We start from the raw sequence: 26,272 nt of genomic DNA on the forward strand, positions 1-26,272 counted from the left end.
CGCTGTGACCTTTCCACTAGTATATTCTCAACTTCCGTCTTCTTCTTCAAACTCCTCGCATTCGTCTTTGAAACAAACATGGCTGCGTTTGTTATTGATGCAGCGTCAACAGCATAGTTTAAAGTTCTGCCATGTTCCCTTTCCGAGCTCTGTAATTGTTGTCTTTGCCCAAAGAGCGCCCCACGCACTGAGCGAACATGTCGGGTACCGAGGCGGACAAAGGGAAGGAGGTTCCCGGAGAGAAGGGCTTCAGAACGCCGGGGATGAGGGGAGTCACGACCACCACCATGTTCCGAGCCTTCAACCCTGAACTCTTCATGAAACCGGTAAGATTCACACTAACATTCAATGAACTCCCATAGTAAGACATGAGTTCCCCCAGAAAAAATGGTTTGTGAAATGAGTAGGCCTACACGACTTCTGCTGTGCATTTCTATTTCTCGGTATCTTTATCTCTGTGTGTAGCCTACAATGACTGAAATTAGGCTATTATCGCTGTAGGATTCATGCATGAAGGCGATTCATAATTATTTTACTATGCTTTCATGTTTTTATGAGTGTGTCACTGTGTCTAGACTCCCAAAGTATAATAAAAAGCCACCCTCTCTTTTTATTCAGCTTTCACAAAAATCTTTGAAAAAAAAGAAGCCAGTTGGATTTTTCTTCCTTTATGAAGTTATGAAAGGAGAAGCATTACCAACCTAACTTAACACTACCTTCACCTGTGTGATAAGCCACAGCCCAGATACCCCTGTATCTAACTGGTGAAGCCCATCTCACACATGCAGCTTTTCACAGCAATTTGTCAGCCACTCCGACCAAACCAACGTCTTTAGTTTGTTAAAGGAATACTTCACCCATACGGAACCGGCGTTCTATCATTATGAAATCGCTATTATAATATAATGAATGAGGTTTTTCTTCCCTCAGTCTCCCCTTGGCCCAGCTGTCCTGTTAATCCTAACCCTACATTTTCTTCATGTGTGATTTCACATGGGAAAATGTAGGGTTAGACAGTAAGACCATAAAACACTTTTTCTGCCTTTTCCCAGGCTAGGTTGAACCAATTTTCTAACATGTTTGCACATTTATACTACATAGGATCTCAGAGTTCAATACACCTTCATATTCCCACCGGTGAAGAAGGTCTTAATTAGACAAACCCCAGAACGAGAGAGCTGCTCTCTCTACGTGCAGATGGCGAGATTGTCCGTCAGCTGCCTTGATTAAACCTCTTCATCTTGGTGTTGTTGACTGTAGCAGTGTAGGTGCCACTTGGTCTATATTTACCCATGAGTAAACAAGACCTTGACTGTAACAGTGCTGCTGTTGTTTTTTCAGAACAAACCAGTGATGGTGTTTGGACTGGTGAGCATCACTCTGTGTGTGGGCTACCTGGGCTACATGCACGCCATGAAGGAGAACGACCAGGTGCTGTACCAGGCTGTGGACAGCCAGGGAGAGAAATACATGAGGAGGAAGACTTCCAAATGGGACTGAAAACCTGCCAACTCTACTCTACATGCTTTCATTAAACTGTGTGTTTAGTAAACCTGCTAGGCTTTTCTCCAATCTGTAAATACCACTGTAACAATTACCACACAACAGTAAGCTGAATAAATGAAAATAGGCCGCCAAAATGATTTCAGATGTGTTGGGGGTTTTTCACAGGGGAAGCTAGTGCTACACGACTGAAATCAGCAGCTTCACCACACACAAACACTTTTTTATTTATTTTTATTAAACAACATGAAGAACTCTTTTAACAGCTGTGATGAAAATATGGCAGTGTGGCTCCGTTATTTGGCTTTCTCGTCCTGTAAACAGAAACACAAGGATAAAAAGGTGTTATTTGCCATTGAGGTAAAACATAGTAACAACTGCTAAAGGAGTACAATAGTGAGTTATTACAAAAAGAGTCAGTCATAAATAGTGTAATTCTAAAGTAGGTGTGCACAGAAACCTTTTATACTGGGGGATTTTAAGCCTATTTAATGTCTGTTTTTGAGGATAGTACCTTGATAACGTTAGCCAGCTCCTGCAGTGTTTGTTCATACCGGGCTTCCATACCCTTCAGGTTCTCTGGTTTGACTATTTGCTTTTGCATCCCGGGGCTTCCTGCCTCCGCCACCATCTGAAGGAAGTTCTTCTCCTGAGAGGAAAAAACAAAAAGCTTTATTTCATACCGACTGTTTATACGATATATGTCTAGTCGGCCCCTCTCCCCTTTATTTCATTTTGCGCATGTGTTATAATTATTTTACCTGCACTCCTAGCAGAAAGGTGAAGGCCAACCCCGCTTTCCCTGCCCTCGCTGTTCGTCCAATCCTGAAAATATATAAGTGTCTCATTGAGAACACTATATGATGGATCTACATCTAAAGTATATAGTTACACCATCTGTAAACGTGTCTGACAACAGTAAATAGCAGTATTTTGGTGGCCGGCTCACCTGTGAATGTAAGTCCTGATGTACTGTGGTGTATCATAATTCACAACACATTTGACCCCGCTGATGTCGATGCCTCTGGCAGCTGCGTCTGTGCTGATCAACCTTCAGGATGACATGTCTGTTTATATTAGATGCACACACATACACCTATGAACAAATAAAGCTCCACGTGTATGACAACAAAGAGGGTCCATTGAAGCTAGCAAAGGGCCCATCTACAGAGCCTAGGCTGTGTATCAACACTGGATTTTATTCCAGTGGACACAGTACGGACAAGTAGCGGATCGCGAGGAGATATATACTGATAAAGGGATTTTACAACAAGCGTTCTCCAGAATCCCTGACTACACCTCTAACTCTCTAACAGCCCTGTGAATTAGTGAGGACCTGGCGCGCGCACACACACACACACACAGCTGTAGTCACTGCAGTAATGAATCTACAATCTTAACAAACTCACAGTTGGATCTTTCCTTGTTCGAATTCCTTGAGCGTCCTCTTCCTGTCCCCAGGAGAGAGTCTGGAGGAGAACTCAGCAGCCTGGACCCCACCGAACAGCTGCACCAGCACAAAGAGTCTGAGAGGAGAACCATATGGTGAGAGGGGCCTAAGGCACCACAAAGCTGAATATATGTGTGTTGCTGTGTCCAACCTGTGTGCAGTGTCTCTGGAGTTGGTGAAACAGAGGATGGGGCTGAGCTTCATGCGCAGGATGAAGTGCAGGATGAGGAGGGGCTTCTTGTTCATGGTGCAGGGAACATAAAACTCCTGAAACCACAACAGAGCACACATTAAAGCCTTGTTTCAATGTTGCGCTCCGGTGCGGCTCTGCTTGCATTTATTGCGTTTTTGCTCTCAAAAGTTGGGAAAGGTTTGAAAATAAGAGAGGGCAAATGCCTCGTTTCCACCGAGTAGAGCGGGTCGGAGCGGTTCGGTCCGGGTAGTTTGGCTTTTCATTTGCCAAAAGTTGGGTAGGGTACGGTTTAAGCGCACCTAACCGCTCTGAGCCGCTCCTAATCTCAGTACTCCTCCGTTGGGGTACTAGCCGCCTGAAAGGGTGCCGAAAAAGCGGAGCTACACACTGCCGTCATTTGATTGGTCGAAAGAATCATTTCCGCCTAGTCATCTCGGCAAGAGTGAAGAGAGTCTTGTGTTTTGGTGAAAATGTGAGCACAACACTGTTTATTGTGTGGTGTTTTTCCTCGCCAATAAATTAATCAGTTGGTTACACTGTGTCTCACTGTCTCTATGAGTTGCACCGAGCCGTCTCTGTGTGTTTACGCCATAGCCTATATAGTAGTAAATACACGCTCACAACAACACGGGGGAATAAATAAAGAAGCGGCGGTTTGACCAAGCAAAAACGAGAGACCGCTGGCTTGACCACAGTTGGTCGAAAGAATAATTTCCGCCGTGTGTAGTCACCTTGCTAGAGTGAAGAGAGTCTTGTGTTTTGGCGAAAATGTGAGCGCAGCACTGTTTATTGTGTGGTGTTTTTCCTCGTCATTAAAGAGGACCTATTATACTACTTTTCTGGTCTTAATTTCTTGTTTTACACTGCTATAGAGCAACCTGACACGAATCACATCACAAAAAACTATGTAGATTTTCGGGAAGCTCTTTCTCTTATTTTGGCGATCCAGCACGTCCTGTCAACACTTGAGTGTGTGCGCTTCGGCAATCTCCGCTCCCTCCGCCTGTGCATCGGCCATCTCCGCTACCCTCCCCCCCCTCCTGCAAACCCCACTCCGTTGTGATTGGTTACCTTCCTTCCGGAACACTTTCAGTGGCGGGAAGCACGAGCATGGACCTATAAGGGCGCGAGGCAGACGCGAGGCAGACGCGAACAGGGAAGTGACAGCATTACCATACATGGAAACATCCGCGTGGTGACTTCACGAAGTTTTATGCGACGTCACGAATTATGAAAGGGTAGACCGCTTTGAAGACGTAACTTCTCGACTGGCTAGAATAGTGTCTAGTGCTCTGCACAGACACCCCAGACGGTCAGCAGGGAATACGTCGAAATGCATGTAAGTCATTATTTGATAATTTAGTATGGTTAAGCATGACTATGAATCATCATAACAACGTTTATAGGTCATAAAAGTCAAAAAGCATCATAGGTCCTCTTTAAATGAATTGTTAGTTACGTATTGTAACTCTAGATTCTATGAGTATAGGCGCAGCTGTAGTGTTTTCCAACATTTATGATATCAGTTTGAAAGCAGTTAAGTTAATAGGACTCTCTTTGAGGTGACCATGAAAGCAAGCAACCTTTAAGTTTAACCTTGTTGACAGCACACAGCACACGAACTGCAACAACAAGCAGCTGACCCAGTGCAAGGAGATAGGAACACGATTGCAAGACCTGGCTGCAAATAAGTCTATCATCTAATTCTATCTAAGGCACACCATTGCTAATAAGGCTTGATATAAGATCTGTCCCAGACACACACACACACATACACCCACACACACACACACACATACACACATACACCCACACACACAGACGCACACACACACCCAGACACACACACACAGGTAGTATAAAGTTGAGGCCTTTCACTAGAATCGGGGCTTTATGCCCGAGGAATGGAAACGGCTGGAGAAGCTCTGTACCCCCAAAAGTTGAGACTAGATACCTGGGTGAGGTAACATCTGGATTGTTTGTAATGAATAAGTACATTTGTGTTGAATAAGTAGAAGCTGTCTACTAGCTCGTGAATTGATGTAAACCCTTGAATAAAGTAACCTGTTAGACCAACTCTCCTCCTCCGCGTCCTGATAATGAGATGTCTCCTTTCCTGGTAGTATTAAATGTCTTGGTACAATGGCCCACTCGGCTACAGAAATGTCCCATTGTTTCCACTACATAAATGGCGTTGTCGTAACGGAAGATTTCAAGAAGAAAGCAGCGGACAGACGGCAGCCTGGGTAATGTATTGCCTTGCCCATAAATACTGTACCTGTCTGTTTTGTTTTCCTCGAAATCTGTTAAACCTTGCGTGCTTGTTTTAAGAAAAAGCCTGAATGGTGATGCGTGAGCGCATAGTTCACGACGGAAAGCAGAATCAGCAGACTGGTATGTAAAAAATTTCTGCCAGTTGTTATTAACTGAAATTGTCTTTCCATGAGTTGTTAAGAAACTTGTTTTGTTGAAAAAGAAATGGTTGTGTTATTTTGGTTGGTTGGCCACTATTGCTGTTTTGTTCCGTGTTTTGACATTCCATTTTGCAATGAATATCGCTGCAGCGTGATGAGCTTTCCCGTTGAGGAAAAGAAAAAAAAAAATAAGAGTATACTAGCAAGAGATACCTGTTGATGAGTTTTGGGCCCGGTCCATGAGCACACGAACCTTTGGCTGGTACACAGAGGTCGTTCCCACGGTGGATATTTACGTCAAGAAAGGCATTATTGCACCCGTAATGACCTTTAAAAATAAAAATATAAAACGATTCGGGAGAGAGACATATGCTGTTCTAAAGGACAGTTGTTACTGCGTCAAAAACGTTCCAGTTAAGAGTCTGGGCTAGTTTTAACGTGTATGCAGCATAAATCTGGTTCTTGTCTATCGAGATTTCAATTGATCGAGGTCTTCTCTCCATATAGACATTTACACAGAGTCTAGGACGTAGAATACCGACAGATGAGGATGTTGCGCTTTAAATGTGATTAAAAATAAAAAATAAAGAGTTGAAAATTAAAGAGAATAATATAATTTGAAAAAGGAATAACAAGTAAAACTATTGTATGCTGTTTGTTGCGTTGATTTTGGAATAATTGTACAACTGTTTGTGCTGTTTATTGGAGCAAAGAGTGGCACTGCATTTTTGTGTTGGACCTGGTTGGTTTCTGTGGCTGTTTGCCAGATTAAAGGACAGAGCAGTCAGATAAGTGTTGATTACATTTTGTTGTGGGGAACCGAGCCACCAGGCAGTCTTCCCTTCCTCGTTAAAAAACCCGCCCCCCCCCCTCCCTTTTGCTCTCGCCTGCCAAGCTGAAATTGGTGGAGTGCCACACAGTGCAGGGCGGGCTAATAATAGCTGGCTGCAGCTGAGGGAGAGAGAGTGTACAGTTTGCTCTGACTTTCATTTTAAAATCTGTAACAGAGCATTAAAGTAAAAAAATTGACTAGAAAATAAAATCTAATGGTACATTCTGTTGATTTGGCTTAACATAAGAATTGGGTTGTACTAAAATATAATATAATAATCTAAGTTATATTGCCTGTGCCTTTAAGACACTGGAGAGTTGATATAATGAAAATTAAGCGGTGACATGTGTTTAGTAAAATTTAAACTAAGTAAAGATATGGGTTTATTAAACTGTGTGAGTACAGGTGTTAAGTGAACTAAGTTAGTATAAGTATAATTTAAACAGTGTAAAATTACCTTACAGGAGTTCCAGTGATATACAGAAAAAGCGACGGTAAAGTTTCACTGATCTGTAACTAGTTGTTTCTCAAATGTGATTGGAAGCTGAATACAGAAGCGTTAAATTGCATTGTCACCTGAAATTTGATATCCTTTTAGGAGTGTGTGAAGGACGTGAGTTGTACAATGTTCATGTGGGTTTGAAAGAGGATGAAAATGTCTGTCTTGTTTGTGAGAATGTTTAGTGTTTAATTGAGAATCATCTCTTAATTCCAAAAAAGAGGTCTTGAAGCATGATTTGCATGTATTTCCAAAAGGAACCAAAACAGAATCATTGATTTTGTAGGTTGAATAAAGAAAGGTTGAAGTTTAGGAAAGGGTTACTAACCTTTTGAAATTAACTAAGGAAAAAAGTTAACTGGAAAGTGCATTTCCTGCTGAGAATGCGCGTGAGTGCTGAAATAGCTTGCCCTGAAACTGGATAGCTGAGTATTTGTTAATGTTTGTAAAGGTCAAAATTGTGTAAAAGAGGTTTTAAAGAAATTAAAAGTTGAAAATATAGAGTTTTGAACAATATTATTTCTGTAATTATGAATACATTGAAAGATGTGGATAAAAATCTGAAACAATGAAATAGTAATTGAATAGACTTGGAGCTAAACTACCCAGAAAAAGAGTGTATATGTGTTCAGCTAAAGGCCTATGGTGAAAAAGTATTAAATAATTTTAAGTATGAGCGGTAGAGTTTTGTTGAACTCTAATTGAAACAATGTGGAGTATTTAAACATTCGAGATACAACTATTATTGAGAGACATGAAAAACTTATCCATGTGTGAAATATGCCGTCAAAGAGCATTTTACCTAATCACTATTGTGTTTATTAAAATACGCCACAGAATTGCAGGGTCTAGAGAATGACGTAGTTTTTCCAACAGGATGAGAGTTAGAAAGAGTAAAAGCATGAGATGACAAAATTCGGAAAAAATAGAGAACAAAAAAGGGTATGAAAATATACAAAAAACAACAGAAAATATCAAGTGTTATTTTGAAATGGGTTGCACAAAAATTAAAAGAATTAATGTTTTAAGAAACCTCGTGATGAGATATTACGGGGAAAAGCATGAAATAAACAGAAGGAATGTTTTGCATGTTTTTAAAAGCTTGGTTTTGAAAAAATCTAAAAGAGATTGTTTGACATCATAGGAATTTTAAAAGCAAATGCCTTTAACTAACGGAAATCAGCACATAGGATGATTGTGAATATTCACAGGTGTGAACCGTGAAGTTAATGTAAAAGACAAAAGGTATTTCACCTTTAAGAAAAAGATAAAGGAATGTTTTAAAAAACATTTCATAATGAAATACAACACAGGGGCATGTTTGGACCACTAAAACTGCTAAAAGTGGAACTGTGTGAGGTTGAAAGAATAAAGCATGAATTGATGTGATAACGTTTAAGCATCAAGGGATAGTTTTTTTTTTTTTCTTTTTTCTTAAAAACATACAGTGCATGATTCTTTTTTCTAAGAACTAAAAAGTAACCCCTAAAAACCCGACCTTGTTATGTTACATGGGAATGTAATTAGAATTACATGCAGACTGAAAAAAAAAGAATACTACTAACATTTTCTTTTTTAATAGAAAAACGAAACAAGGAGGGACAAAAAGAGAGCAGAAAAATACAGAGAAGGGGGAGAGTCATCGCCTCCAGAGAAAAAAAAAAGGGAAGTGAAATAATTATTACAGAAATAACGCAAAAACAACACGCAAATCTACGCACCAGGTCAGAGTATGATTTAAAAAAAAAAAAAAAAAAAAAAGTACACTGGCCAGATTTTTAATGAAATTAAATCCGTTACATGCACATGAGATCCCAACAATGTTGTGCAAAGTGGAATGATAGGACAAATGGCCATGATCCACAGTGGCCCAAAGAAGGGATGTTTGATATTGAAATCTGCCAAGACATGCAGACATTGATAAAACACCACAAGGTCAAAGATACAAGTGACCATAGGGCAATTAAAGGACCCTGGAAAGGGCAGTGTTGGACTTATTCAGGGCAGAAGGCCAGAAATTGAAGAAGTCCATAAAGAATGCAGACCATTTTGGAAAGCGCAGTATCCACTGAAACAAGAGGCAGAACAGGGAATAGTAAGCACCATCAGAGACTTTCCTTCGAGAGGCATATTGGAGATGGAGCCAAACCCAGTGGCAAATACACCCATGCTGCTGGTGTTGAAAGCAAACAAAGAGTGTTTTAGACTGGTCCATGATTTGCGTGCTGTAAATGACGTTATAAAAGATGTAGTGTCAGAAGTACCAAATCCTCATGCGTTACTGTCAAATATCCCTCAAGACGCAGCCTTTTTCACAACAATTGATTTAACTGCAGCATTTTTTTCGGTCCCTTTGAGCGTTTCTTCCAGGGGACTCTTTTGCGTTCCAGTACAGAGGACAGTCGTATAGATATACGAGACTGCCCATGGGACTGAAACTGAGTCCACACATTTTTAACAAGGTTTTAAAAAAAAAAAAAAAAAAAAAAAAAAAGGATTTAGCAGATCTGGCAGGAAAGGTAACCAGCGCAGTGCTGTGTTAACGTTGATAACATCGCTATAGCAAGTGGCTCGTTAGAGGAATGTCACAGAGACTCAGTAACCTTGTTAAAAATGTTGGAAAAAAGAGGCCACAAGGTCGCGTTGAAAGAACTTTCATATTTGTTGCACCCAGATTGAATATTTGGGAAGAGTTATAACACAGGGGAAAAAGCAAATCTCCCCCGCGCATTTGAAAGGAATTGCAAAGGCACCGAAACTAAGAACAGTTCAGGAAATGCTTATGTTTTTGGGGTTAACAGGGTACAGTTCGGATTGGGTGGACGGGTACTCTTCAATGGTAGCACCACTGAGGAAAATGGTAAGAGAACAGGGGGCAGGAAATTTAAAAGAACGCATTAAAGGGACACCAAGAGCGGAGGAGGCTTTTGTAGAACTAAAAACGGTACTACAACAGGCCCCTGCCCTAACATTACCAAATTATGAAAAGGGGTTTGAACTATACGTCTCAAGCCGCGGAGGGCACGCATGTGGCATGCTCACGCAAAAAACCGGGATAGGGACTAGGGGACAACCGATAGCATACTACTCAATCGGGCTGAGCAGCGTGGAGCTGGGTTTCCCAGAATGCTATCAAGATTTAGCAGCCGCGTCCTTAATGTATGCAAAAGCATCGGCCTTAACCATGGGATATCCAATCGAGATAATAGCACATCACAAACTTGTAAACCTGCTGGAAAAAGGTAAATTTGTACTAACTCCGCAGCGTATGGGAAAATATCATCGGTTGTTAGAATACCCAGACGTAACAATATCTACGTGTAAGGTTAAAAACCCGGCTGACCTTTTTCCCCTCTCCACCGACGGTGAGCCACATGACTGCGGAATCGAGTCAGAAAGTTACACAAAAATAAGATAAGACTTAAGCGCGGTTTCCCCGTACAGGACCCAGATGTGGTTCTGTTAGCAGACGGTTCGTGTTATAGAGACGGAAAAAGCCTCAGGGCAGACTATGCCGTAATAGGGTATAGTAATAACCAATATAGGACGCTAGAAGCTCCACAATGGAAACAGCCGTGTTTCCGCCCAACTAGCAGAGCTAAAGGCACTAACCAGAGCATGTGAACTGTCAGCGGGCAGAGCGGTAAACATATACACCAATATTGCATATGCAATATGCAATATCGGTGCATATTGGGGGTAATATGCATATTGGGGGTAGCACATCTGGTTTCTGCAGCGTAAAAAGAGTAAGGGTTTAAAAGAACAGATGGCTACCCCATACAACATCACGCACAAATCGTGGCCCTATTGGAGGCAGTTATGAAACCATCTCGGTTGGCAATTGTTAAATGCGCAGCCCATAAGAATAACGATTCTTTTATTACATGCGGAAACAATGCCTCAGACCTAGCAGCAACAAAGGCGGCAACACTTAACCCTGGAGCAATAATGATAAATCTTGAAGTTGAGCTAAAAGTGTTAATTATAACAAAAAGTTTAGCTCGGCTGCAGGAAAAGACAACAAGCGGTGAAAAACAACAGTGGGAGTTGAAAGGAGCATGAAAAAATAAAACAGGGCTATGAAAAAATCATGCAGGCCCATTAGTGGCCCCCAGTAGCCTGATACCGTTACTGGAAGCAGATGCACACGGGTTAGCCCACACAGAAGGGAAAAAGAAAAAAATGCACAGGAATATATCGACAGAGTGGAATTTTTGGTCTCCAAATACTCGACAGAAAATTGTAGCTTTCACAAGAAAATGCATTGTGTGATTATTGTGATATATTAACACCAGTCAAAGGAAAACAATACTTGTTAGTAGTCGTCTGCAGTTATTCAAGATAGATTGAAGCAAGATTTGAAATCCCAGACATTATAAGCTCAGAAAATGGACGAGAATTTGTTGATAAGACTGTAAAATACATTCTGCAAAAACTAGGTATGAAACAGCGTTTGGGTTGCGTTTATAATCCACAAATCCAAGGGCTGGTGAAACAAATGAACGGAGTCATAAAGAACGGAATCCTCAGAATAAGCATGACTACAGGCTTAAATTGGGTTGATGCGTTTCCAGTAGCATTAATGGCGCACCGCACAAGCGCACACAGGCGGTTAAAGTTAACTCCGCATGAGATCTTAACGGGGGACCTTTCCACACACCGTGTCGGCGCAAAAGGTCCTTCATTGGATCTGTTATCAGGTGACATAAAAGCATATGTTAAACACATGACATCAATGAAAAATATAATGCGTTCTCATCTTTTGTCTTTTCAGAAGAAAAAAGAGGAGAAAAAAGGGAGACTGAAGTCTTAATTAAACCTGGAGATCTGGTGTTTGTAAACAACTGTGGTTGTTCAAAGATTGTTTAAGAAAAAAGAAAAGGAAGCTGAATATTTAAAGAGGTAGAAACATTCTAAAAGAGAGAGGTCCATACATATCCTTAGAAAGCTGAACATTTTGGTGTCTGTATGGTTAAAATAGCTGAAGGTTTGAAAAAGTTGAAAAGAGCCAAAAAAAAAACGCATGAAAACGGAAAAATAAGCTTAATAATAAAGTTTTAGATGACAATAGTGTAAATGCTGGAAGCTCCAGCATTCTCACTAACAAGTAATTTTAACCAAGTTTTACAACCAAAGTAGGCAAAAAAAAGACAAGGTTATTTATATAGCACAATTCAAACACAAGGCCACTTCAAGTGCTTTACAGGGGCAAGTTAAAAATACATAAAAGTAGAACAGTAGTACATAACAGTAGGAGACATTTAAAAGCAAAAAGAAAGAAAAGTAAAACATTTGAATAAATAAAAGTTCTGTTACGGTGTGGCAGACAGGCAGGCAAGCAGGACCCAAATGCAAGACATAGTAGCAAAAAATAATTTATTAAGCTAAAGAAAGGTAACAAAAAAGGCCAACAGGCAAAAAGTTAAGGAACAAAAGGAACAAAAGTAACACAGTGAACAGAGAGAACACACAGGACAAAGACTCACCGACACGACAAACCATAATGCACAGACAAGAAACAAAGAAACACAAGAAGTATATATACAAGACGTAACGAGACACGGGTGAAACACATCAGGGACGGAAATAGCAATGAACAAGAGGAAAGCTAGACAGGAAATGGGGAGGAAGCAAGACAGAGATACCAAAATAAAACAGGAAAGCACAAAGACCAAGACAGGACAAGACAAACCATGACAAGAACAGGTTAAAAATATAAACAGAAAAGTTTTCAGATTTGAGAAAAAATAACTGAGGGTTGCAGCAGACCTCAAGTATTCTGGGAGCTTGTTCCAGATACTCGGTGTAAGACAACTAAAAGCTTTTCTCCTCGTTTAGTCCTAACTCTAGGGACTGTAAGTAAACCTGTTCCAGACGACCAAAGGGCCCTGGACGGGTCATAACGTATCAGTAGATCAGTAATGTATTTTGGGGTTACACCATTTAGTGTTTTAGAATCCAACAAAAGAATGTTGAAATCAATTCCTTAAGTGGCATGAAGCTAGGGTACAGTCCTCAGAAATGGGGAATGTGATCTATTTTTTTTTTTAGTCGTAGTAAGAATTTGGGCAGCAGCGTTCTGATTTAGCAGAAGCTGCCTGATAGATTTTTTTTTTTTTTTGAAAGGGCTGCACGGATACTGTTACAGGAGTCAAGGCTATTAAAAAAGATAGAGGCAGGGACAGAGATTTCTAAATCTTGCTGAGACATAAGTCTTTTAGGCTGAAAAGTATGTTCTCAAATTTACAGTAAAAAACAGTAAATCCTGTGGTGTTGGGTAAGTGATAAAATCTTTTGGATAACATCGTGATTAAATTAAAGATTTTTGTGAGCAACATTTTTGAAGGTTTGAGAATCCTTGGTTCATTGACAAATGTGTAATATTTTCTGTTTTCTTTTCCAGAAGCTGTATACTGAGACAGTGGACTGATTTAAAAGGTTTAGCATTTTGTTTGTAGGGTTTAGATGAACAAGTAAATCCCCTTTCAGAATAGTAAGAGTTACCATTGATGAAAGACTACTCTAAAAACTATCTAAAGATTATCCTAAATTAAGTATTGTGCTTGCAAAATTGGGTAATGGGGCACTAAAAATTGGATGTTGTCACAGGTTTTAAAGTACTTTTTCTCTGACCAAAAAATAAAATAAAATAAAAATTTATATAATATCAAGAAAAAAGGAAAAAAAGTATAAAGAGAAGAAAACGGAGTTGCCTGGAAAAGACAATTTACAAAAAAATATAATAAAAACAAATGGACTGAGATACAAGGAGACACTTGGACTGAAGTCTGCTCGGCTCAAGAGCAGGTTCCAGTTTCAGTATGGTCTGAAGCCAACAAGCCCAAGGAGCCATGCATACCAGCAGAGAACGCTCTGCCAATACCAGTGAACTACAAAGATGGAGACTTATAAGCACGTGGCTAAAATACCGTGCCAAAAGTGACATTCAATGCCCTGTGTGGACTACAGGATGGGAAGAACTACAAAAATGGCAAGTAACATGCGCCAAAATGACATTTCCTGACACCTGATTTGTGTTTTAGGGAAAAGAAGACACTGAAGCAGCGGATGTGATACAGTCTGAACTGAAAAAGTGGACATTCCATCTGTAAAAGGAGGGTGGAATCAACTGCTCCACTTAAAAAAGTGCAAGTACTTAAATTGTGACAATTTTCAGATTCGGGTGTTTTCCCCTAAATTTAGGAATTGTGTGCAAGCAAGCACATGGTCACATATGTCTGTTTTGGACATAAACTAATTTAGTTATGCCTTTAAGACAACATAGGATTTTGTAAAGAGAAGATATGTAGGATTTAAAAGTATAAAGGACCGTTTCGATAACTAATAGGTTTCCCCTTTTTATGCATTAAAAAAAAAAAGCATGTTTAGGGTTGTTTCCAAATAAAAAAATACAACTAGTGGTTACCGTTTTCAAATCAATAAAATATTGTGTTGTTGCTTTCTCAGCCAAAAAGAAAGAAAGCATGACCAGAGGATTATCACTTTAATTTTATTTCAGAAAGAGATTAGTGTTTTGAATATTCCCAAGTAAGGAAGTTTAAAAATAACAAAGTTAATAAAGTTAATAAAAAGTAGATATTCCCAAGTAAAAAGGTATTAAAAACATTGAGAAATAATTGTTGATTTAGTAGGATTTTGAACCAACTTTATTCTCACACTTTCGGAATACCAGGTTTTTAAGGGGTTGCTCTTTACAAATGACTGATTCAAGGGAATTGGATTTTTTGAAAAAGGGTTTAGCGTTCTAAATTTATAAACCGCTTGGGGTTTTGTTGATAAGAGGGCTGGGAAAATGCCACATGTTTGTTTGTTCCTGTTTAAATACAATTGCTCACACAAAGTGAGTATCCTACTTTTAGCTGAATTTTTAACTTAATATGCTTCCTTTTTTGTGTTTCAAATAGGAATTTGAAAAAGGAGGGAGAGGTTAAGAGAGCACATTAATTTAAAAATAATAAAAGTACATGTTAAAGAGTTTAAGAAAGCACGTTAATTAAAATAGAGAAAACACTACAACAAAGTAAGTTTAGAAAGAGAGGATGATCAAAATACTCAATATCCATTTAAGTTAATAAGTAAGTTATAAGTAATTTATTTAGGGTTCAGGATCAACACTCCATTAAATAAAGTAAGAACAAAACATACTTGTAGTGTGTTGTCAATGTCATAATCCATAGCTGTTCCAAAAAGTGTTACTGCACAGTTGACATCAAGTGTGATTACATTACAAGTGTTTGCAGTAATACAGTAAACCTAGGTAACATAATTAAGTAAGACAAACACAAACTCCCCAGAAGTTATTTAGAAGTTTGTCAGGTAGGATTCTTTTCCCTATCTTTCTCTTTCTCTGTCTATATCTTTTCTCTGATGGCCTCGATGAAAGAACTAGGTACAGAATCCTGCTGTGAGAGATTGGAAAAATGTCGTGCTGAAATCTGATGCTAAGCTACGCTCTCAACTCGTGCTATCAGCGTGATGTCACTGCCGTGTCCAAGTCGTGATGTCACAGGACAACTGACAGCCGAGACCGAGAGGGGGTCGCTTTCGCAACTACACAGCCCAACCCAATCCCAGCCAGAAACCAGGGGTCGTCAATTCGTCTCATCCAGCTTGTGCAGACAACTCCACAGCCAGCGAGAAGGGTGCCACCTGTCGCTTGGAGGAGCAACTCGACACTGGTCGATGAGAAGTCCTTTCCACCGCCAGCGTCGCCAACAACAGAGAATCGAGATGCAGTCGTCAATGTCGTCATCTGGAAATTCGAGAGGGGTCGCTCTCGTCTCCCCTTCAAGACGTTCAAGTCATGCACCAGTCATCAATACTCAGCTAAGGCACCAATGCATGGGTGCACTGGGCTTCCCCACAGCTCCCCAGAAATGGGGGGAGGCTGTTGTGTTGTGCCTTTCCGCACAGAAAGAATTGCCTGTTTAAGCAATTCTAAACATATGCTCGTGTCGTTTCTCGCAAGTGCGCGGGTATTTGCGGGACTGGACAATGGTCCGAAGAACGAAGACTGAAAGACAATTATGAAAGTCATTATATGCTGTTCAATTATTGTTATTGTTGTTGAATTTTAAGAGGGTCTAATAGGTTTTATTAAGTTTCATACTATATAGTAAACAGTGGCCACTGTAGTTTTATTTTGTCAAAGTTTATTATTATTGATTTTTGAAGAGTTTAAAGGATGTGCATTTTTCATGCAGGTTAAATGTTGAAATTCTTTTGTGCGCCGAATTTTCGGCGCAAGGAGGGATATGTAGTGTTTTCCAACATTTATGATATCAGTTTGAAAGCAGTTAAGTTAATAGGACTCTCTTTGAGGTGACCATGAAAGCAAGCAACCTTTAAGTTTAACCTTGTTGACAGCACACAGCACACGAACTGCAACAACAAGCAGCTGACCCAGTGCAAGGAGATAGGAACACGATTGCAAGACCTGGCTGCAAATAAGTCTATCATCTAATTCTATCTAAGGCACACCATTGCTAATAAGGCTTGATATAAGATCTGTCCCAGACACACACACACACATACACCCACACACACACACACACATACACACATACACCCACACACACAGACGCACACACACACCCAGACACACACACACAGGTAGTATAAAGTTGAGGCCTTTCACTAGAATCGGGGCTTTATGCCCGAGGAATGGAAACGGCTGGAGAAGCTCTGTACCCCCAAAAGTTGAGACTAGATACCTGGGTGAGGTAACATCTGGATTGTTTGTAATGAATAAGTACATTTGTGTTGAATAAGTAGAAGCTGTCTACTAGCTCGTGAATTGATGTAAACCCTTGAATAAAGTAACCTGTTAGACCAACTCTCCTCCTCCGCGTCCTGATAATGAGATGTCTCCTTTCCTGGTAGTATTAAATGTCTTGGTACAATGGCCCACTCGGCTACAGAAATGTCCCATTGTTTCCACTACACAGCCTTTTAAGGCTATCGCTATTGGGTTTGTCCTCGGCACTAGCCGTAGCACTGAAAAATTAATAATCCCCGCCCACCAACAGCGTGGGCCTCAATCACGTCCGCAGCTCGCACATATAAGCGGGCGCCAGTGGACGTTCTGCTCCCAATAAACAGCTTTTCTTCAGCTATTTAAAGGTCAATGAGGTCGATCACTTAAAAGGCTGCGCCTATACTCATAGAATCTAGAGTTACAATACGTAACTAACGTTCTATATCGTATAGGCTTCGCCTTTTAAGGCTATCGCTATTGGGTTAAAGGGCGAAGCACGATGTAGTCTATGCCTCATTGGTCCCGTTCAGTACCAGAAACACAGCTAAATACGTGCCAGTATCATGCGTCAGACGTAGCATAACATACGTCATGCGTCTAACAGCACGTCATCAACGAGCAGCTCTAATGTGTCTGATAAGACACAAGAACTCTCGGGATGAATATTTGACTCCACATCACATTTGTTTAATATGTGAAGGAATAGTCACACAATCACACTCACTCTGACAAGGCACTCAGCACTGAGTGTGTCATAGAGAGGCGCGACATGTCTCTTAGGTAAAACCTAATAAAAGAGCAAGCTCTGTCAGATGCAAGGGCCGCCTTGGCGTGTTCCAGCCCGAGGCAGTGGATGCAAGCGGAGTGGCTATCCGCTCCCGACATCTTGTTCCTGCATACGCAGGACTTTGTCAGAGGCTTCCCCGAGCCCTCGGTTAGGGTAAGTTCAGGCTCTGACTGCATGTTTGCTCTCCGCTTATTAACAGCCGCTGTTTAGTGACAGGCCAGCTAAATAAAGTGGATTGCAGCTAGTATGTGTACTAGCAACTACTGTATGGTGACAGTCTAGCTTTAGCTTCTCAGAGGTTTGATGTAGCGATGTAGGCTAGCGTTCGGTGACCGAGGGGTTAGCTCGCTCTATGAACTGTTTGCTAGGCCGTCTACAACTTCCTTCCAAGAGGTGCTTCTAGGAGCGAGAAGAGGTAAAAGACTGAAGAGATGACGTGACGACGGGACTTATGTAGTAGGAGGAAGTCCCTCCTCTGCAAGGCAGACGTCACGTCTATTGGCCAGTCACGACTGGCGTAGTGTAAAATTGCTTCTGGGGGACAGCGCGAGGGGCGTGTCCCATAGTGAGATACCGAGCGAATATTGAAAGAAAACACCACCGAGATTCTTAAAAGTGAGCTGACCCGCTCTGAGCCGCTCCGACCCGACCCGCTCTACTCGGTGGAAACGAGGCATTAGCTGCACTTATTTTGTCACCCTTTCGCTGGGGTGCAAAGCCGTCCCAAAAGGGTGGAGCTACACGCTTCAGTCCGTTGATTTTTACATTCCTGTGTTCATCATCTGTGTTTTAGACCTCTTGTTTTATAATTATGTTTTGAGGCGGAGGATCCCTCCGACGATCTCTGTCCGGCTCGTGAGACAGCACTCAGCTGTCTGTGAGTTGAGCTGGACGAGCCGCTGTGTTTGGTCGAACACAGCATTCAGTTCTGATCTATCTACACTATCAGACTGGCATCACTCATTTCACTAAGTAACTCTAATGTTGTTAGGTATTTATCTTCATCTCTTATCTATTGTAAGAGTTTATGAATGACTGCACGTACAGTTGTCATTGACAAGACTGATAGCAGCATAAATCATTTTCTTATCCTGTTTTTTCTGCAAAGTGGCAGCTTGTATCTGCGCCCTGACGGTAACAAACATGATTTCAAAGTTCAAGGGATGGGTTGAATCAGCCGTAATTGAACGGCCCTTCTTCAATGACCTGACCTTATATGGGTCATGAAGGTCACTCCCTTTTACAATCTCCTGCAGACGACTTTTATGTTTCACAGAAAGTGACCCGTGCCAGCAGATAAAACAAACAGTAAGAACAGATTCAATAAAACATTTTCATAAAAGCGGTGTCGACATAAAAACAGCAGGAATCATCCGTCGGCTTGGACAATCATGAGTGTATAAAACAAATAAGAGAGGGGAGAGGACGCATCCCTGGGGGATCGGTGGAGAAGAAAACACCATTCACAGTGATTGGTGTTTTGTGCCTCCAACGGAGCCTTCCAGGCAGCGCTGCCTGGAAGGCTCCGTTGGAGGCACAAAACACAATTAAGCACCATTCACTAAGTAAGGGTACTGTCAGCAGTGGAAACACAAGCCAGATCTAGGGTTAGGCAACAAGGCATAACAAAGAGAACCATGTCTTTGACACTTTGTCATTTCTCTTGTCTGAAACCGGCCCTCCTTTCTAAGCGCCAAAGGTCATCTCTTACCGTGAGCCCCTGGGGGAAGTCAAAGCGGTCTGGATTGTGGGTGGGGTCTTCTGCTGCTGTGGTGTGGATGGAGCTGAAGAGTCTGGGCTCGTGTAGGCCCAGCTGCTGCAGCTTCTCTGGGTTCTGGGTCAGCGTGGCAGAGAACAGCAGCTTCTGCAGGGGCATCTGAGGAGGAGACAGACTGACAGCACAGACGGGTGCTTGTGTGGGTTTGATGTATCAGGAAAACATGCGATATGCGATAACGTCATTGAATATTGCAATGGCAATATCACTTGCAATAATGAAGAATAGTAGTAGCCTATTCATATTACTAAAGCAGTCGCAGATCAGTTTAGTCTGACCCAGTTGTTGAGTTCGGTGGACTTTACAATGTTGGCATCGTTGTCTGTGGTGATAGGCTACACACTTGCTCTTCATTTAAATCCAAGCTGGCTTAATCCAAGAAATATATCTTCCAATCCATGTGTCAGCCTCTAGCGTCTACGTGTGGGACGGGCATAAGAGCAGTAGGGCTTCATCTGATTGGCCAAATATATTGACATGCAGTGCGTGATTGCATAGCATGGAATAGGAAGGTCAAGCAGTCTTTGCGCCCTACGTGTTTGTCATTGAGGTGGACTCACCTGGCTGCTGTGACATACGCGGGCTCAGTCCGTGTGAACATGGAGTAGTCTTCTGTTCCACTCCCTGACCTGTACACGGCCTTCACCACCTGACTGAGCCAAGACTGGTGCATGCTGTCAATCATCCTGTCAGCCTCGTCAATAATCTGGGATGGATATGAGAATGTTAGCATCTACTTTGGTAAAGTACACATATGATAGAGGGCAGACAACATGATGTGCTTGGTAAATATACTGGTTTAACTCATTTAGCTTAAAGAACTCACAAGGAACCTGAGGTGCTCCAGACATAAACCGGAGTTCTTGTTGATGTGATCCACCAGCCGACCAGGAGTTGCCACGACGATGTCTGCTAGACTGCGTCTGACGCCCCCTCTGCAGGAAAAATCACAATCACTTTCCAGGTGCCACCTTGACGTCCTTGGTGGTAGCATAGAAAAATACACCATCTGCCATCATTATACTTTTAGCACATAAAAGTGACACTATCGAACTTCTGAAAGAAGCAATGACACATTTTTCGTCTTACAAATAAATGGCTAAATCCATTAGCAATAAAACACACCCTACAACACCCTGGGTTTACTATTACTGCCGCTTAGTGATGTATGGACCGTAGCTTATGGGGGCCAATGCTAACAAACGAAAGATATTAGTTTAAGTGCTGTGAAATAAGAATGCTTTAAAAAATTAAAATAATAATTGTTTATTTTTTATCAATTTAAAAAAATGCTTTGTGAGGGAACAAGGTAGTTATTCTGGATAAGCAAGGTTTCTCCCAGACAAAGACTTCAAAGCAGACTGGGGTTTCAAGATGTGCTGCTCTTTTGACGAAGCACAAAGAAACGGACAACGTTGAGGATCGTAGACGCAGTGGTTGGCCAAGGAAACTTAACGGAAAAAAGAAACTGATTGCACTGCTGGATTTAGATTTCTCTTCTTTTCACAAAATGTTGTTCATTTATGAAAATAAACTATTAAAACTAAAAAAGCATGGTTAGTTTACAGCATTTTTCACACCGGCCTAAAACTTTTGCACAGTACAGTATACATATTAAAACAATAAAAAAACATACAGCTCTGTCACTGACATTATTGATTCAGTTTAATACGCTGAACTTGAAGCATTTACTCTTATCCTATAATCACCACTTCAGTGAAGTATGCATTAATAGAAAGTGGAGTGGTATCGGCCTGGGTATCATTGGACCATTCGTAATTTGATTGAAACCAACATAAAAAAAACATAAGCTTTCAGTTGGTTCAAAACCAAATACTTAATTGGTTTTGTTGTCCGAATCGAACAAACCAAACAAATGAACTCGGCTTTCCGTTTTTGGCAATACCTTTTAACATTTTAGTTTGGGATTGAAGCATTACATGGGCAGTCAGCCGATTCTTTTTTGGTTTTCGTGCTCGAAACGAAATAAGAAAGTCACGTGGTGTCAAAAAGGAAGGAAGTCATGTGTCAACACCGGAGTCGAATAGTGTCCGTCAAAATAAAAGTACAGTGGAGGAAATAAGTATTTGACCCCTCACTGATTTGTAAGTTTGCCCACTTACAATGAAATGAACGGTCTATAATTTTAATGCTAGGTTTATTTTAACAGTGATAGACAGAATATCAAAATGAAAATCCAGAAAATCACATAAAAAAAAAAGATAGAAATTATTTTGCATTTCGTTGAGTGAAATAAGTATTTGATCCCCTATCAAAACATTGCTTGGTGAAGAAACCCTTGTTGGCAAGTACAGAGGTCAGACGTGTCTTGTAGTTGATGACCAAGTTTGCACACATCTCAGTAGGATATTTGGACCACTCCTCTTTGCAGATCCTCTCCTAATCTTTAAGGTTTTGAGGCTGTCGCTTGAGCTTCAGTTCCCTCCACAGATCTATTGGATTAAGGTCCGGAGACTGGCTAGGCCAATCCATGACCTTAATGTGCTTCTTCTTGAGCCACTCCTTTGTTGCCTTTGCTGTATTTTTAGGTTAATTGATGTGCTGGAAGACCCATCCCCGAATTGATAATTTTTTTGTTGATAATTCATTGATGTCAGACCTTAAGTCATGCAGTTATGAAAGTATTGTGATCTCAGATCACGCTCCTCTGCTCCTTCAACTGGCTTTCTCTGACGTTGAGTATACAAGAAGGCAGTGGAGACTGGATCCATTGTTGCTGAGATGTCACAGATGAGAGTTTTCTTTCACACATCTCTACACATATTAAAACTTTTTTGAGTATAAATAAAACACCAGATGTGTCCAATGCAACAATTTGGGAAGCCCTGAAAGCCTATTTGAGAGGTGAAATTATATCATTTGCAGCATACAAAAATAAGTGTACAAAACAGAAACAAACTGAAATTGCTGATCAGATTCTGAACATAGACAGAGAATATGCTAATTCACCTTCATCTGAACTTTACAAAGAACGTTTAAAACTTCAGACAGAATTCAACCTTCTTTCCTCTCGTCAAGTTGCTGACCAGTTGCTTAGGAGCAGAAGTACTTTTTACGAGCATGGTGACAAGATTGGTAAACTCCTGGCCAATCAACTGCGCGGATTTAGAGCGAAGCAACTCATCCCTGGAATACGGACAGACAGTGGGTGTACAACATCAGATCAGAAATCGATAAACGAAAAGTTCAAAACATTCTATTCAAATTTGTATAGTTCTGACTGTACAGTAGACGTAACGGTGATGGAAACCTTTTTCAGTAACCTAAACATGCCTTCCCTTTCTCAAGACCTGAGACATAGCCTTGAGGCACCTATTACTCAGAAGGAAATTATTGCAGCAATAACATCTATGCAATCAGGCAAATCTCCTGGTCCAGACGGGCTTCCATCTGACTTTTTCAAGAAATTCTCAGCCGAATTGTCGCCTTTTTTATGTTCAGTATTCTCAGACTCATTTGACTCAGGTAAACTCCCGCCTTCGTTCTATCAGGCCTGTATTTCCCTGTTGTTAAAAAAGGATAAAGATCCTCTAGATTGTGCATCATACCGACCAATTTCACTATTAAATACGGACGTGAAGATACTTGCTAAAATTCTCGCCCACAGATTGGAGGATGTTCTCCCCTCAGGATCATATCCCCCGACCAAAATGGGTTTATAAAGGGACGCCAATCATTTTATAATATCCGCCGGCTAATGAACATTTTATATTCCCCCAGAAATATTGAATCAGAATGCCTCGCTTCTATGGATGCTGAAAAAGCATTTGATAGAGTAGAATGGAATTATTTGTTTTTCACCCTTGAAAAATTCGGTTTGGGTCCTGTTTTCACTTCTTGGGTTAAATTATTATATGCATGCCCTTCTGCCTCAGTATTAACAAACAGCCGTTACTCAAGTAGTTTTGATCTGCACCGTGGGACCCGGCAGGGTTGACCTCTGAGCCCGCTCCTTTTTGCTATTGCAATCGAACCACTTGTGATTGCCATTCGCGGTAACAAACAGATTCAGGGGATATGGAGAGGAGGATTCGAACATAAGGTATCATTATACGCCGATGACTTACTTTTGTTTGTCGCCAAGCCAGCCACCTCTTTACCGGAGGCACTTTCTGTGTTGGAGGTCTTTAGTCAGTTTTCTGGCTATCAACTTAACTTGAGTAAGAGCGAACTCTTTCCGATTAATAAAGAAGCTCTTAAACTTGATTATACAGCTCTCCCACTCAAAGTGGTGACAGATCATCTGAGTTACCTTGGGGTATGTTTTACCAGAAATTTTAAAAACCTATTTAAATCGAACTTCCTCAAATTATTGGATCAGGCGAAGCAAATATTATCGAAGTGGTCTCCTCTGGCTTTCTCTCTTATAGTTAGAATAAATTAAATTAAAATGACATTACTCCCAAAGTTCCTATATCTATTCCAATGTCTCCCCATCTTTCTCCCCAAATCTTTTTTCAGGCTCTTGACTCTTTAATGATAAATTATATTTGGAATGGTAAACACCCTCAGTTACGGAAAGCTTTTCTTCAAAGACCCAAACAAACAGGTGGAATGGCCCTCCCTAATTTCCAATACTATTACTGGGCTGCTAATATCCGTTCTTTAGTGTATTAGGTGCATTTTCACCTTGACGACTCAGCCCCAGTCTGGGTAACAATGGAGTCCAGCGCTATTAGCCTATTGTCTCTATCTGCCCTCTTAAGCGCCGCACTTCCACTCTCTTCGGCTATTCCCAATAGTAGTCCCGTGATTAAGCACTCCCTTCGAATCTGGACCCAATTTAGGAAGAATTTTGGAATGCAGAATGTTTCACTTTTCAGCCCAATTGCAGCTAATCATTTGTTTACTCCCTCGATGGTGCATTCAAGATCTGGCATAAAAAAGGCTTAAAATGCATCGGTGATTTATTTATTAATGATCTATTTGCTAGTTTTTCTCAATTGACAAAACATTTTGGTATCGAAAAGTCTAATTTTTTCCGATTTCTGCAAATCAGGCATTTTACGCAGAAGTTAATTCCCCAATTCCCTTATAAACCGCCAGCCAATCATGTCGATTTGTTTCTTTCTGTTAACCCCACATTAAAAGGCTCAATTTCTGTGTTTTTCAACCTTATTTCGAAGTTGCATAGCCCCTCATTAGCAGCTATAAGAACCCTGTGGGAGCAGGACCTAGGTTCTGCCTTCACAGATCACATGTGGGATTCAGTCCTGGATCAGATACACTCTACCTCCATGTGCGCCCGACATGCTCTTGTGGAATTTAAAGTAGTACATCGTATCCACATATCTAAAACTAAATTAGCTCGTATGTTCCCCGATGTAGACCCGACCTGTGATAGCTGTAAGAGCGCACCGGCATCACTCTTTCACATGTACTGGTTGTGTCCCACCTTGACTGAGTTCTGGACATCAGTTTTTCAAACAATTTCTGAAGTACTTCAGTATCAAATTGAGCCGAACCCTTTCACTGCAATTTTTGGCATTGCTCCAAATCCGGGCTTGCCTAAAGTGAAGCTGAAGGTACTGCCCTTTACTTCATTACTTGCTCGTAGGGTTATCTTACTCAAGTGGAAAGATCCTGCTCCTCTATCCCACTCACATTGGATTAGAGACATTATGTCATGTATGAATTTAGAGAAAATACGTTATACTACCCAGGAATCCGAGAATAACTTTGACGCCCCTTCCTAAATTATTTAAAAAAAACAACAACAACAATACAAGAGTAGCTACCCCTCCCCTCTTTTATCTGATTTAATTTTATTTCTTTATGTTTTTTATTTGTTTGTTTTTTTCATATTGATTGTTTATTTTTGTTTCTTGTAGCGTGTATTTCGTTTATGTTTTTTTTTAACATTGTGTATTGTTTTTTTTTTTGTGCTGATTTTTTTTGATGCAGGATTGTTTGTGGTTGGGTGTGGGGGTGGGATATGGGCGGGGTGTGTCCGGGGGAAGAAAAAAAGGGGAAAAACTTAATCATTGTACTGTATTTACTTCGCAAATCTTTTGATGAATAAAAAAACCTTTGAAAGAAAGAGACATTATGTCATGCATGAATCTAGAGAAGATACGTTATACTACCCAGGGATCTGAGAATACATTTGACAGAATTTGGCGCCCCTTCTTAAATTATTTCCAAAAAACAACGACAACAATAGAAGAGTAGCTACCCCCTCCCCTCTTTTATTTGATTTAATTTTATTTCTTTATGTGTTTTTTTTTGTTTTTCGTTTTTTTCATATTGATTGTTTATTTTTGTTTCTTGTAGTGTGTATTTCGTGTGGTTGGGTGTGAGGGTGGGATGTGGATGGGGTATGTTCGGGGGAAAAAAAGAGGAAAAAATTTGTACCCATTGTGCTGTAATTTCTTTGTAACTAACATTTAATAAAAAAACCTTTGAAAGAAAACTTAAGTAGATGAATTTAGTAATCTAACACTGAAGCAAATGCTTTAGGACCTTTAGTGATATTGAGACAGCTGCTGCAGCTCACCTGTGTTCTGACAGTGAGGCCTGCTCTGCAGCAAAGCTCTTCTGTCCAGCCAGCATCACCACTCTCAGACCACTGCTCTCAGCATAGCATGAGAACACTCTGCAAACCTAAACAGGACAACATGGCAGACTAGATTATTCAATCTAAAGTGCAAACCTTACTTTATCACATTATGTTTTTCAGATTTTGTTTAGAAAGGCTCTGACCTGGGAGCGAGATAGGATGAGAAGTACCTTTGTTATATGTGGATGAAGGATTGGGAATCAAGGTAAAGTACACTTCTACTTTAGTTTTTGTTTTGTCAATATACACTCACCGGCCACTTTATTAGGTACAGCGGTTAATTTTCTTGTTAACACATATAACTAATCAGCCAATCACATGGTAGAAACTCAATGCATTTAGGCATGTAGACTTGGACAAGACAACTTGTTGAAGTTCAAACCGAGCAACAGAATGGGGAAGAAAGGGGGTTTAAGTGACTTTGAACATGGCAATGTTGAGGGTGCCAGAAGGGCT

General features: G+C 40.7%; 2 protein-coding genes across 3 annotated transcripts in view; one reads left to right on the forward strand and one right to left on the reverse strand.

Annotated features, from left to right (window-relative positions):
* The first annotated feature begins 68 nt into the window (after nucleotides 1-68).
* smim8 (small integral membrane protein 8) lies at nucleotides 69-1,638 on the forward strand. Its single transcript, XM_080048184.1, has 2 exons — nucleotides 69-326; nucleotides 1,342-1,638. Exons 1-2 carry the CDS (start codon nucleotides 198-200, stop codon nucleotides 1,498-1,500), a joined length of 288 nt encoding a protein of 95 aa, XP_079904310.1. The 5' UTR covers nucleotides 69-197; the 3' UTR covers nucleotides 1,501-1,638.
* Nucleotides 1,639-1,710: 72 nt separating this feature from the next.
* ddx51 (DEAD (Asp-Glu-Ala-Asp) box polypeptide 51) overlaps nucleotides 1,711-26,272 on the reverse strand; it is a 36,940-nt gene continuing 12,378 nt past the window's right edge. The window contains exons 7-16 of one of the 2 annotated variants that reach the window (XM_080048183.1): nucleotides 25,754-25,860; nucleotides 20,063-20,171; nucleotides 19,797-19,942; nucleotides 19,171-19,351; nucleotides 3,105-3,220; nucleotides 2,913-3,029; nucleotides 2,453-2,554; nucleotides 2,265-2,328; nucleotides 2,018-2,152; nucleotides 1,712-1,817 (exon numbers count right to left, since the gene is read on the reverse strand). In XM_080048183.1, coding sequence (XP_079904309.1) covers nucleotides 1,800-1,817; nucleotides 2,018-2,152; nucleotides 2,265-2,328; nucleotides 2,453-2,554; nucleotides 2,913-3,029; nucleotides 3,105-3,220; nucleotides 19,171-19,351; nucleotides 19,797-19,942; nucleotides 20,063-20,171; nucleotides 25,754-25,860 — 1,095 coding nt within the window. In that variant the 3' untranslated portion in view covers nucleotides 1,712-1,799. Of the gene's footprint in view, nucleotides 1,818-2,017; nucleotides 2,153-2,264; nucleotides 2,329-2,452; nucleotides 2,555-2,912; nucleotides 3,221-19,170; nucleotides 19,352-19,796; nucleotides 19,943-20,062; nucleotides 20,172-25,753; nucleotides 25,861-26,272 lie in introns of both variants that reach the window. The other variant, XM_080048182.1, reaches the window with a different exon arrangement.

Source organism: Ammodytes marinus (genome assembly GCF_949987685.1).
Source record: "Ammodytes marinus genome assembly, chromosome: 19".
Taxonomy (NCBI): domain Eukaryota; kingdom Metazoa; phylum Chordata; class Actinopteri; order Uranoscopiformes; family Ammodytidae; genus Ammodytes; species Ammodytes marinus.